Consider the following 13,640-nt stretch of genomic DNA (forward strand, 5'->3'; position numbering starts at 1 on the left):
CGCGCTGCTGCGTTCTGAACCATTTGTAAGGGTTTCACCGCACAAGCTGGAAGACCTGCTAGGAGGGCATTGCAATAGTCAATGCGAGAGATAACCATGGCCTGTACCAGAAACTGGGTGGCGTATTGAGTGAGGTAGGGCCTGATTTTCCTTATGTTGTGTAGAGCAAAGCGGCATGAACGAGAGACAGCAGCAACCTGGTCTGAAAAGGACAGCTGGTCATCAATCATGACACCCAAGTTTCTCACCACCTTGGTTGGAGTGATGGTTGCGGAGTCAATTTGTAGTTTGATGTTATGGTGGATAGATTGCTTGGCTGGAATGACCAAGAGTTCAGTCTTAGAGAGGTTTAGTTGAAGGTGGCAAGCCTTCATCCATGCAGATATGTCCGATAGACAGTCCGTGATCCGCGCCGAGACAGTGGGATCGCCTGGCGGGAAGGATAGGTAGAGTTGCGTGTCGTCTGTGTAGCAGTGGTAAGAGAAGCCATCCGAGCGAATGATCGGCCCCAGTGAGGTGGTGTAAATTGAGAAGAGAAGGGGCCCAAGCACTGAGCCTTGGGGCACCCCTGTGGAGAGGCAGTGGGAGGAGGATAATTGTCCTTGCCACAAAACATTGTAGGAACGCCCCGAGAGGTAGGATTCGAACCACAGGAGTGCTTTACTTGAGATGCCCATTGCTGAGAGAGCGGATAGCAGGATCCTGTGGTTGACTGTGTCAAAGGCAGCTGATAGGTCAAGCAGGATAAGAACCGAGGATTGGGCTGCAGCTTTAGCTGACCTTAGGGCTTCTGTTACAGACAGAGGAGCCGTTTCAGTAGAGTGGGCACTCTTAAAACCAGACTGGTATGGATCTAGGAGGTCATTCCGTGAGAGGAATTCTGAGACCTATTTGAATACTGCCCGTTCAATAGTTTTAGATAAAAAAGGTAGAAGAGACACTGGTCGATAGTTCTCAACTTGAGTTGGGTCAAGTGAGGGCTTTTTGAGCAAGGGTGTAACTCGCCGGTTTGGGCGAGCAGGTGTTTTAACCACCTCCTTTATGATCAAGCACATATCCTATTTGGGAGGTTTTTAATAAATATGTCTCTGTGTTGCATGGTTTCTTTTATATAGGCCATATATTTATATCAAAGTTTAATACACTATTGGTTACAAAACATTCATATCTGCACTTCCATCCAGTCATTCACACTCTAATCAATTTATCCAGATTGAGGTCACAGAAATGTCTGCACTTTCCCTTTTATGTTTTTAATTTACAAAATAGTGCAAATGTTCTTGTGCAGTAGCAACATACTTTTTAGAAACCATGAGATATTAGGGGATCTTAGCAGACTCTCTAAATGCCAAGTGTAAAGAATTAGTCTTATTACATTCCTACAGGGGACATCAGCGGTAGCCTTGATTTTCTGTAATTTTACTCTTGTTTGTTTTTCTTCTCCTAAATATAAACGATATAGTGCGGCTTTGCTGTTCACCAGTGTCACTGAAAAATTCCATTGGGACATACTGTTACATAAATATTTTTAAAATATAAACTGAAGTTCTCAATCCTCAGCCCTGTTGTCAGTTTCATGTTTAATAACTCTGTTCCAGTTGGCAGCAGCATCCCTCTTCATGTGGGATGGGCTAAACGCTGTCCAATGGCAGCTTTTTAGGAGGTTAGGATGACTTACTGGGGGGGTTTAACAGTGCAGTAAGAAGACAGTGTGTCTAGCTGTGGACAAGGAGACGTCAAGCGAAGTGCTTTCTTAACAGCTCGTAGTTGGCCAACAGAGGTGAGGTTTTTTTTTATAGCCAGACAGAGTACTGTTGCAGGCATGTTGCTGTTAGATACCACATGGACTTTTTAAATTGGACTGTTTTTTTGATTTGGATCTTGAGATAAAAATCCTTTAGTATCCCCACATTAAAATCCTAGCCAGTATAACTCTTGATCTGAAAATCTACATGTTATGTGTTAATTTAAATTGCGCAAGTCGCAACTTGCACAACAGCAAGTTGCGACTTGGCCTTGGCTCAGATTTTAAAAGAAAGGAGGAGGAAGATAGCTGGCAGATAGCTCCCATCCTGTCTTCTGCCAGTTTGAGCCTTCGAGCTTCAGGAGGCGCTATAGAGTCCCTCTGGCAACAAAAAATGTATTTAAGAAGTCCTTCATTCTGAATGCCATCAATATTCTGAACTGTACAAAGTGACTGGTGAGACTTAAGACTGTTTTTAATATGTGTCCTTGTCTATGTGTGTGTGTTAACTGTTTGTTTCCCATGTTGTTGTTTCTTTTGTTTGCTTAGCCAAAGACAACTTTCCACATGAAATGAGAAAATGAACACCTTAACTTGATATCCTCTGAGGAATAGTGATAAATACCATTAATCCACCAACATGATCACACAATGGATGTTGTGTCAAAGAAAAGTGATAGGCCTACACATTTCTTAGTAGCTTCTTTGTTTCTAGATGCATGTAAGACAGTCAGAGTGGCAGTTTGGCAGTTGACACAGTTTGGAGTCATCTGATATGAAAAGCCTCTGCTTGTGACTCAGATTGGACTCAGTGGTTTCACAGCTCTCCGTACTATCAAAGTGGTGCTTGTGTCTTAGGCTTCATCTTCAACCACACTGAGTTTTGTATAATGTTAAACAGACAGTGCTTGATCTATCTAGTTTACACGAACCAGGTCATTTTTTGGATGACATTTAATGCATTTCAGCCACAAAGACTGTGGCCCTTACTCTTCGTGATCCAGCATGATTCTCTTAATTACTTCTACGCTCAGCTTTTCAAAACATGCTTGTCGTGTGGTTGCATTTATCTTTATCTTTTACCAAGTTGTTTTTTGAGCTGCTTTTTCCAAAAAGTTCCATTTACTTCATTGTTTGTTGATGTTTAGATTTCATGGATCAAGAAAGTCATTTGCATCCAGGAGATGATGGGGAACCGTCGGTAGTCATTGGCCAGATGCTACTGAAGCTCCAGGATGCCGTCGTTGTGGCGATTTCACATACCCGTCAGAGAGTTATACAGGGCTTTATTGTGTTTTCCGTTGTCCTCCTGCTCCTCAGTATCGCTACCTTTTTATACGGAAGCTTCTACTACTCTTTCATGCCCAAGGCGGCTTTTTCCACACCTGTGCACTATTATTACAGGTGTGTATGTGAAGTCCTGTCCAGTTTCATCTGGAAAACACAGACTGTTGTTACTGTGTGTGTGTGTGTGTGTGTGTGTGTGTGTTTGTGTTCGATTTCTTCTTTCTTGCTTTCACTCTCACTCAGTCATTCACATTTTTGCCTACAGGACAGACTGTGAATCTCCTGCCTCTTTATTGTGCTCTTATCCAGTGGCCAACATATCTCTGATGAGGAACAAGAAGCATGTATGTATGAACTTGTGTGTGTATAGTTCAATTTTGTCATCTACTCTATCCATCTCTCTTTGTCTGTATATTAAATATTCATCTTTTCAAATAAGAATTATGTTAATCTTTTTAAAATGTACATTTAGGTGCTGACATTTGGCCAGACATATCGGATGTCCCTGCAGCTGGAGATGCCTGAATCTCAGGCCAATCAGGAGCTGGGGATGTTCATGGTCAAGATAGGTTGTTTCTCTCAGGAAGGAGGGCAAGTTGCCTCCTCTTCCCGCTCTGTAAGATTTGTACAACTCCTAGGTGGCCACATATGTACCTACAATCATACAGCGCTTCAGTATTAGTTCCTGCAAACTCCACTGATTCACTGTTGCATTGCTGTGTGTTTCTCAGGCAGGACAACTGCTGTCCGCCTCCAGCTCTCGCTTTGTGAGTATAGCGCTGACGCACAATAACCTTTACCTAATCTAATCACACAACCTGGTCAGAGCCTGATTAAGGCTGCTCATGCTTGCTGCAAAACCTGCACTGCAACACAATGGTGATCTCAGTGCTCAGATGATGTGAACTAATGATGGATGCAAATACACAGTGGAGGTGAAAATCTTGCAGTTAATTTAGTTATGGAAGGGATGCCATCATTGACTTCAATTGATTTTGTTAAACACTGTGTAATCAGAAAGTAAAATATGTACATTGTAATGCAACAGTACTCTAATAAATACCGGTACTTCTTTTGAGGCCTGACACTACATTAGAGAGGAGTTGAAATTACTTTAAGTCTGTTTTGTGGTGTTTCTGTACTGTAGTACCTTATAAGATTTTGTCTTGAGTATTCTTGTACCTCCATGTATGTTAATCAGCCTCATAAAAATACGAAACACCTTTCAGTCAAATCCCCTGCCACAAAGTACAGCCTCAAAGCTCACTCTTGAGCTGAGTCAAAACAAAAAATTGGAGTTTTAGTTGAAACAAAAACTGAACTTTGCAGAACTGTTATATTGCACTTCATAACATTGGACAGGGGTTTCTCTTTGTTGTTTTGTCAGTGTAGGTAGTAGAGCGAGTAGAGTCCACTGAGATCAGCTTTTGTTAGTGTTCATTAAACAACCCAATCATTGATATATACCTAAGGTGAAACGTTTGCATCTGTGACAACATCAATTATCCTTTTCTAAATATTCAGTGCATCACAGGGTATGTGGCATTATCTATTTGTAACGAAACAGCAGATTAATGAATCCCCAGGAGACTGTGTATAACGTTGCCCCAGGGTGTGACTGTGTTTTGTCCTGCTTTGGTCAGAGCATGCTGCGATACCATTCAGACCTGCTGGGGTCCCTGAGAACTCTACTGCTCCTCCCGGCCTTTCTGAGTGGAGCCGCCGAGCAGAAACAAGTCCTGGAGGTGGAGCTCTTCTCAGACTACACAGAAGACCCCGTGAGTCCTGCACTGTGTTTTGGAAGTGGTGTTATGTGTAGTGTGCTTCAATAGCAAGCAAAGATTTTTTTGTTGATGTCTACCTACTATTTTTTTCTTCATGCACAGTATGCCCCCTCGTCCACCGCTGTCATTGAGATCCTGTCCAAAAAGGTGCAGATTTACTCATCTCAGCTCTACATTCATGCTCACTTCACTGGTATACGGTAAGATGTGCACACCATGCTGTTGATTCGATCTGACAGTAACATGCAGTATATCTGATGATCAAACATTACAGAAAAGAAAGTAATAAAAATTAAACCTAAATCACAAGGTGAGGCTGCATTAGATTTAGACAATTGTCCAAATTCATGAAATATAACATGTTGAGATGTTTGTACCTAGTACTATATACAGAATATTAGTAATCTCATTAAACACCACATTTTGGTGACAGTCCTTATACAAGCTCTTATACAGAGGAAGAAGACCCAGCAGCCTAATTAGACCAGAATTCAGTGATTGTAACCAAATTGTGGAATGTGACTAAGTAATGTAACATGTATTTACTCAAGTACTGTACTTAAGTACAAATTCAAGGTACATTTTAATTTAATACAACTTCCCACTTCTACTTCACTACATCTCAGGGGCAAACATTGTAATTTTTATCCTCTACATTTGTCTGACAACTTTAGCTAATAGTTACTTTTCAGATTAAACTTGTTCATACCCTTTCTGTCAGGTATCCCCAGGTTGAGAAAATTCTCCTTCAGCTAAATAAACAATATAAAAGGTCCCCTAGGAATATCTTGAAAATACATCGACACAAAGCTGAAAACAGCAATGCTACAAACGTTTGATGATTTTATAGAATATGATGCATTGCTATGGGTTAAACTACCCCACATAAAGTACATAAAAATAGCTTGAACATCCACAGTAAAATGCAACATACACATTAATGCAGCAGTACTAATAATCCAGAAACATCAGATGTAATAATAAAACACTGACAGGGACCATTTTACTTGTAATGGAGTATTTTCAGTGTGGAATTAGTACTTTTACTTAAGTAAAGGATCTGAGTACTTAGGATAACATTTTTACATCTAATCAGATCACAATTACTGTAATGCTTTAATGATAAAATGTTTTTTTTGTCTTTGTCAGACACTTTATGTTTAACTTCCCCATCCTATCGGCCTTGGTAGGCGTGTCCAGTAACTTCATCTTCCTGAGTCTCGTCTTCATCCTCAGCTACTTGAGGTTGCTGGTGGGAGTGAACTTAGAACCAGAGCAGGTGAGATGAGAGGCCCATTACCACAGACAACACTGAACTTTAACTTTAGCTGCAGCTGTGTTTTAGTGAGTGTGAATTATGACCAGATGCCTCTCGTGTGTTTTAGCTGCACTCAGCAAGCTCTGAGTGCTTGTTTTCCTTGTTGTTTACAGCTCAGAGAAGATGGAGTGCTGTCAGACAGGGAAAAGGACACGAGCAACAAGCAGCAAGAGGACGAAAAAGATGCTGCTGCTGGTACAAAAACACAGGCACAGACAATTTCAGCATTATTCAAGGTATTTGCATCAGTCACTTAGTACTGACTACAACAATACATTCCTTGACAGGTCCTGCAGAGCTGTTGGGTCCTCTCCAGACAGCCCCCACAGATCCAAGCCAGGGGATGCTCCATTTCCGCTCTGGTGACAGAACAGACATGGTCAGAGTGAAATAAATGAAACAGAGGCAGCCTGGGGCCGTTAGCTAAGGAGAGTGAGAAAGTGTATAGAGAGCCAGCTTGACAGCAAAGATGAAGATTTAAAAGAGATGTGTGGTTGAAAATAACTCAGAAAGCACTCATACACCCCCACAAATATCCTGTGTGATGATCTGAGCCGCTCTGTTTGAGCTGTGGCTCTTTTTGCTCTGACATTATGTCCTCTGTGTCTCACACTGGTGTTTCAGCTCTAATGTAAAAGACCCTGTGATTTATGGGACTGACACATCTGAATCTGTCATTATCAGTGCCTTTTTATTACTTTTATCACTTAAATATATACAAAATTATGAAATAAATATGCATATTAATACATTTTCAAAACAAAATATGTAACTTAACTGTGAAATTCTGAAATAATAATACATTTGTTAAACAGGTAATTATCATGAACTGTTTTCATCCTGCTTCTTTTCACACTGTTTTTTTTGCAGGTCATTTTTGTTTCATTCCATCGGATTTTATTTCAAGAACAAATTTTCTCAAGTTCTGTTTCACAATGCAGTGTCCATTTTATTTCATAATGTCCCTTCTTTTTTTGTCAAACAGAGCAGAGCCACTTACGTGACTGACTCTTGTTCCAGTCTAAATGAGTGCGGAGCCAAACTGTCACAGTCTCGATTGAGAGACAAGGACTTTGTGATGAAAACTTGTATTATGAAATGAAACACTCAACGGAGGAAATTAGTATTGCGAAATAAAAACTTTTGGAATTAACATGTAAAAAATGACCAATTTAATAAGTATTTAAATTTCATGGTTTATATCTGTACACATGGACATTTATTTTAAAGTCACTCTTTTCTTCTCTGTAATATTTTATAACACTTAACACTTTGGGGCAAGGACATGCACAAATATATATTAAAATGCTAAACACTGACCTCTCTTCTTTCAGCTTTGAAATGTAAGACTGTGAAACTGTTTCTTTTGCAAATTATAACTACTATGCCAGTTGTATGTTACTTTACCAATCTGTTAAACTGTTTGTTAATTGAGAAAAGTCTAATATTATAATTAAAGCATTTGAGGCAACCTGTGCACCCATTTATACTGCACAAAATATCTGAAATTGATTGAGTTTTAAGCCAAAATGTATATTACTTGGCTGCATATCCACTCTAACATACACTCTGGTTACCTGCTCCAATAAAACCTTTTAAAATGGTTCATCAGACTACTTGTTTAATCTTTCTTGCAGTCAGAAAATGCTGCCCTAAAACAGTTAACCCACAAAGTACACACTCATATTTGGTGGGAGGACACGTTACTCTATTTCCGCCCTGTTATGTAACACAATGTCATTCCTGGATGTCACTCTTGGCCTGTGGCACTGCTGGCTAGATAAAGCTTTGGAAACTTAAAAACGTCACTGCATGCAAAATATGGCAGTAGCAGGGAGAACGGGAGAGGGACGTAACTCACTGCCAGGCACAGAGCTTTCTAACACAGAAAACAGGTAGAAGACACCGGCAAGGTAAGTTTATCATCACATATGATCATTTGTAGTTTTGTATTTCCATTTGTGTCATTTTAAGAAAGCTTAGAAAAACTGCTGAGGGCATGTTAGAGTGGCGTTTAGACTTATAAATGCATATCCTCAAATACATGCAAAATGCCCCTGTTTTGTAGAAGCTCATGGTGGGCCCATGGAGGAGATTCATCATCCACGCTGCACACTCGACAAAAAGATGGACGTGACGGATGACAACCACATGGAGGGAATGAAGATGGAGATAGAGAATAAGCAAACTTTGGATAAAGACTTTTCTCCCAAGCTATCAGATGAGACCTGCCAGCATCTGACATTCAGTGAAGGGCCTTCCAGTAGCTGCAGGAGGTTCAGACTGAGATCCAGACCCAAACTCCAATCCACAAAAAGTTTCCCCCCTTACAGTCAGCCTATAGGTGGACTCGGAGAGGACCAGGACCAGGACAATGAGCTCAATTCAGAGTCAAGCATTACTCACCAACACTCTCTCAGACAAGATGATATGATGTGGGAAGACGGGAGTGAGTTAGTTCAAGGAAAGGAAAAAAAAGAGGACTTTGAGTTGAATGCAAGATGTGCAAGGGATGATGTGAAGGCAAAATGGAGGATGAGGAGGAAAGAGAGGGTATGGGGGAGCTATGAAGTTGATCCAGATAGATGGGAGAGTGTAAGGTGGAGCGGGAAAAGAACAGTGGAAGGGATTGAAAAAGAGAGGGACCATGCTGATAAGGGAAGGGAAGGATGCACTAACAGCGAGCGGAAACACTGTAGAGGTATAAACTCCAGTACTGAGATAGAGAGAAAAGAAGAGGAGGATCAAGAGAGGAAGGAAACTCCTGTCTCAGAAACGGAGGGACAGAATGAGGGGAAGGATGAAGAGGCAGATGTGCTGCTGGGAATGAGAGGGGGCTCCACAACACCTCAGAGGGCCTCCCCACATCCAATCCTCTCCAAGCTTCTGCAGTCCTCGTCCTCCAACTCCTCCTGCTCCTCCATCAGCCTCTCCTCAGCAGAGAGCGATGAGGTCTTCAGCGAAGGAGAGGATGCTATCTCAAAAAGGCAGACATTCAGGAAGGTGAGAGTGACCGGGAGAAACACAGAATGGATTTAGTTTAAAACTAAATTTTCATTTTTTCAATGTATGCATTGGCATCACACCTGTACGTCTGGCTGCTTTGTATTATCATGCCAGAGACTTAAACCTATTTTTCTCAAATGTTCTTGGCACCTGTGATCCTGGTGATTTGCATGGGCTTGAAAGAGGACTTTGACAAGGTCAGATTTGAATGGTGTTTGCATGCCTGGCTGCTGCTGCTACAGATATGAGAGCAGAAGGGAGCAGTATAGGAAGTAGATTTTCTCAGTGTAGTCATTTTGCATTGTCACTGACAAGTAGTCTGTGGACAGAAGGACAGAATAAAAACACCTGCACATATCAAATAATTAAGACATTTTCATCAAACAGCAATCATCACAGCATCTCGACTGAGCATGCTCAGGTCTACATTAGCTTCCTTGTTTTTTCTGGGGCTTTTCAGTGGCCATGCCTGTGTCTGGTGGCAGCTGTTTTGTGTATATACAAAACAGATCATAACTGTCGAGGTATGTGCTGTTTATAAATACCAAATGCAGGGACGCTCATAACAGTTTCTGATGTGGACAGTGGACCTAAGAGGTGTTTTTTTTTACTATTACTTTACTAATGTACCCCATTAAATGGCTTTCCATCTATTTCTGAACAGTAGCCAAAATAAGGAGGTGGGATAATTCCACGTATAATAGTATAATAGGTCAGCACAGTGACTGAGCAATGTTACCTCACAGTAACAACAATGCCTTTTAAAAAACAATGCATCCTGGGATAGCCTCCCAGCCCTGAACACAATAAGCTGTATAGGTAATGGATGGTGGATAATGACATTTACACTGCAATGGACAGGAACAGCATATATGTTCCCTTCTTAACGTTTTCCTCGCATGAAGACAACAACATAACGTGCTCTTCTTTTGTGCCTCAGTGCCGCTCCTGGAAAACCTATCTGACCATGATGCACTGGTCGATGCAGCGGCAGAGCTCCTGGGTCCAGCTGGCTGGACATCAAGGCATGTGTGTTACAATTCATCCAAAAGTCTACAAATGAATATGAGAGGATCTAAACAGAAACACATTCATTCTATCGCTACATTACTGCTTACTGGATGGAGCTCACATCGTCCCTTTTGTAAATATCACTGCTACTGTTACAACCTTACATCTCCACAATGCCATTTCTTCAGGAAAAGGAGATGTTTTAGTTTGACCACGATACATTTTGAGTTTATTCAGCGTGTTTTAGAATACAAATAAATGTACAAGATTTCAATTAAATTGTAAAATACACTCAAATTAGAAGGGTGGTCCTGAAATCAGATGATATCCACAGTCAGCTCTCTTGTTTTATTGCCCACATGGTTAACTAATGATCCCTTGTCCCTTCCTTGCTGCTTTCACCAGGTAACTTCCAGCTGAGTGAGGGAGGGGAGGTTTTGAAACTATACAATGAAACTGAGGCAAAGTGCCTGGACTGTCTGATGAGAGACATGCTGAGACCCTTTGTCCCACAGTACCACGGTTTGGTCACCAGGGGGGAGCACTGCTACATCCGCCTGGAAGACCTGCTGAGTGGCCTGCGGAGACCAGTTATCATGGACTGCAAGATGGGAGTACGGTAGGTTTAGAAGCAATTTTTTGTTTACACTAGTAGCAACCAGTCTAGTCTTGTGCTGCAGGCCTCAAAATGTATAAATTACATTTAAATTCTTTAGATAATTGTGGTCCCACTGACATTTGTGTGTTCATTTTGATTCTCTGTTCAGCATCCTAAACTCACTCTTTTTCACCTCAACATTTGAGTGCCTCTGACAGTGTAAAAGATAAAAAATTACTGTATGGCATGGATTTCATCTGATCTTTAATTTCAGTCATGGTGCTAAAGTGGGGATGTAATTCACCTAGCTCTTATAAATAGCTAACTTTCAGTAAAGTGTTTTCTTTATTATTAATCAGAATGTCTGTTTGTTTTTGTGTCCTAGAGCCAGATACCTCTGGTGTGACTGTGACTATTAAATTAGTGTTCGATGATGTGGACTTTAATTTTGACCTATAGTCATATGTCTTTAACGTACATTGTGAGAGTTTCCTTCTCAGGACGTACCAGGAGGAGGAAGTGACTAAAGCCCGGGCCAAGGCCACCCTGCGCAGTGACATGTACCAGAAGATGGTGAAAATAGACCCGTCGGCGCTGTCAGCGGAGGAGCACGCTCAGAAAGGAGTGACCAAGTGGCGATACCTTCAATGGAGGGATACGACCAGTTCTACGTCCACGCTGGGCTTCAGGATAGAGGGCATCATGGTAGGAGCAAAGGCCAGTAAAATCACTGCATAACTCATGTTACCTGAAAATGCCTATTTACCTGAACCTTTTAAATTCCCTACAAGTTTTTAAACGTCAAATGTCGGCGCTGTTGTGCTTCTTTTTCTGTGAGCCAGATGGAGGACGGCAGCGTCCATCGGGACTTTGGGAAAATTCTGACTTTAGCTCAGGTCACGGAGGCATTGCTGTTCTTCACCAGGAGTCAGCTGGACATCCTGGTCAGTTCTGTCTGTCACAGAAACACCAGTTACATTACACCGCGCTTCCTTTTAAAACACTGATTGAGGACCAAACCTAATGAAGCAGACTGAGCTGCCTCAAAAACTAAAATGGAATAAAAATGCGATATATGTTCAGTTTTAGTCTCCAGTTGCTGACCTGCAAATGAAGTGAAGAAATGATTGGAGAATATTTACTTTCCAATACATAATCCATGTACTGTGATCCCTGCTGTGTATGTCTAAAGACAACTATCTATGTGTGCACAAAACAACAGTACTGGTTGTTAAATTCATCTTTTATCCTGTGATGTGTGTAACTATCTGTTGCTTTTTAACCACAACTCTACCCATCTGTTTTCTCAGAAAGCATACCACTCCAGACTCTTGGCCCTGAGTGATGCACTGAAAAATTCACTGTTTTTCAGAACCCATGAGGTTGGTTTAACCACAGAGACCTGGGATCCCGACAAGTGACCTCTTGTTAAATTCTGCTTTTATAGCAGCTATTGACCATATTAAGTCCAGAGGTCCATGCTGATCCAGTTTCTATTCACCTCACTCAAATTCAACCTTGCTTCATATTCTTATCTTTTCTAATCTACATACATTTATATATTTGACCTCGTCAGGTGATCGGCAGCTCGCTTCTCTTTGTCCACGACCACCACAGAAGGGCCAGTGTGTGGATGATAGACTTTGGTAAGACGACCCCACTGCCTGACACGAGCGAGCTCCAGCATAACGTCCCGTGGGCCGAAGGGAGCAGAGAAGACGGCTACCTCATCGGTCTGACCTCGCTCATCACTTCTCTGAGCCAGGCCATCAGTGTGGCCTCCTGGCAGCAGGAGGACAGCTGTGGAGGAGAAAAGAGTGTCATATGACATTGAGACACCCCTTAAAACAACACTCAAATTCAGGATCAGGTGGACAAAATGGTTTGCTGTTACACTTTAAACTGTTGCCTCTTTTCATACTCTGGAAGTGACAGAAGAGGAGGATTTATTTATGGGGAATCTGTCTTCACGGGCTGAGGAGAGAAACGAGGGAGTACAATTTAGCTAAAGTACACAGAAATCTGATGTCGTTTTACTGGTAATGTAACTGTGGAGAGAGTGTTTTATCACAAAGATTTTAAGATTTAAGAGACTTTCTCTGCTTTTCTATTACATTATTTTATTTTTTATTTGTTGGGTTCAAAGTTCTCACATGTTGCAACGCATCTTAAACGTTCCAAGTAAAATAAACAATGAATGCCTCTGTCTGCTCAGTCTCCATATGTCCACATCACTAATAATTCCATAAACTTAACAAATGAAATATATCCATCCATCCATCCATCCATCCTCAATCGCTTATCCTGTGTACAGGGTCGCGGGGCAAATGAAATATGTGCAATTCCAAATTAAATATACAGACTTAACGGCTTCAAACTCATGCTGTGCAGCCAAACATTCAAACCTACAGAACCACATTTTAACAGGTCTAGCTTAGAGACATTAACTGACCCCACAAGTGTTCACTGATCTTCCAGCTCTAGTTATTTCTAACATGTAACTGTCCTTGTTAGGGAGACTCATTGACAGTTATACTGATAAGGTAGAGACAGTAGCTCAGGCGTCAAGCTAGCAGATATCAGTGTTCTCTGGGAATCTTACAAGGTTGAGTCCTACAAGAATGTTTACAAGAACTCAATGGCTCCATAGAGTACATATATATATATATATATAAATATGTATATATATAAATATGTATATATATACACACATAACCACACACACACACACACACAGTATCTCACAAAAGTGAGTACACCCCTTACATTTTTGTTAGTATTTGATTATATCTTTTCATGTGACAACAGTGAAGAAATGACACTTTGCTACATTGTAAAGTATTGAGTGTACAGTTTGTGTAAATTTGCTGTCCCCTCAAAATAACACATCGC

General features: G+C 41.2%; 2 protein-coding genes across 3 annotated transcripts; both read left to right on the plus strand.

Moving 5' to 3' along the window:
• The first annotated feature begins 1,714 nt into the window (after positions 1-1,714).
• On the plus strand, positions 1,715-7,739 carry LOC123958354 (seipin-like). Of its 2 annotated transcripts, XM_046031679.1 has the most exons (10): positions 1,715-1,780; positions 2,893-3,148; positions 3,297-3,375; positions 3,504-3,647; positions 3,763-3,798; positions 4,675-4,809; positions 4,918-5,015; positions 5,965-6,094; positions 6,247-6,328; positions 6,421-7,739. In XM_046031679.1, exons 2-10 carry the CDS (start codon positions 2,898-2,900, stop codon positions 6,525-6,527), a joined length of 1,062 nt encoding a protein of 353 aa, XP_045887635.1. In that variant the 5' UTR covers positions 1,715-1,780; positions 2,893-2,897; the 3' UTR covers positions 6,528-7,739. The 2 variants fall into 2 exon arrangements, with proteins under 2 accessions (XP_045887635.1, XP_045887636.1); XM_046031680.1 differs by lacking the exon at positions 3,763-3,798.
• Positions 7,740-10,106: 2,367 nt separating this feature from the next.
• LOC123957871 (inositol-trisphosphate 3-kinase B-like) lies at positions 10,107-12,956 on the plus strand. Its single transcript, XM_046030960.1, has 6 exons — positions 10,107-10,164; positions 10,556-10,769; positions 11,249-11,465; positions 11,591-11,692; positions 12,059-12,130; positions 12,325-12,956. The coding sequence occupies exons 1-6, from the start codon at positions 10,107-10,109 to the stop codon at positions 12,574-12,576; spliced, it is 915 nt and encodes a 304-aa protein (XP_045886916.1). The 3' UTR covers positions 12,577-12,956.
• The last annotated feature ends 684 nt before the right edge of the window (positions 12,957-13,640 follow it).

This window comes from Micropterus dolomieu, linkage group LG19 (assembly GCF_021292245.1).
Source record: "Micropterus dolomieu isolate WLL.071019.BEF.003 ecotype Adirondacks linkage group LG19, ASM2129224v1, whole genome shotgun sequence".
In the NCBI taxonomy this organism is placed as follows: domain Eukaryota; kingdom Metazoa; phylum Chordata; class Actinopteri; order Centrarchiformes; family Centrarchidae; genus Micropterus; species Micropterus dolomieu.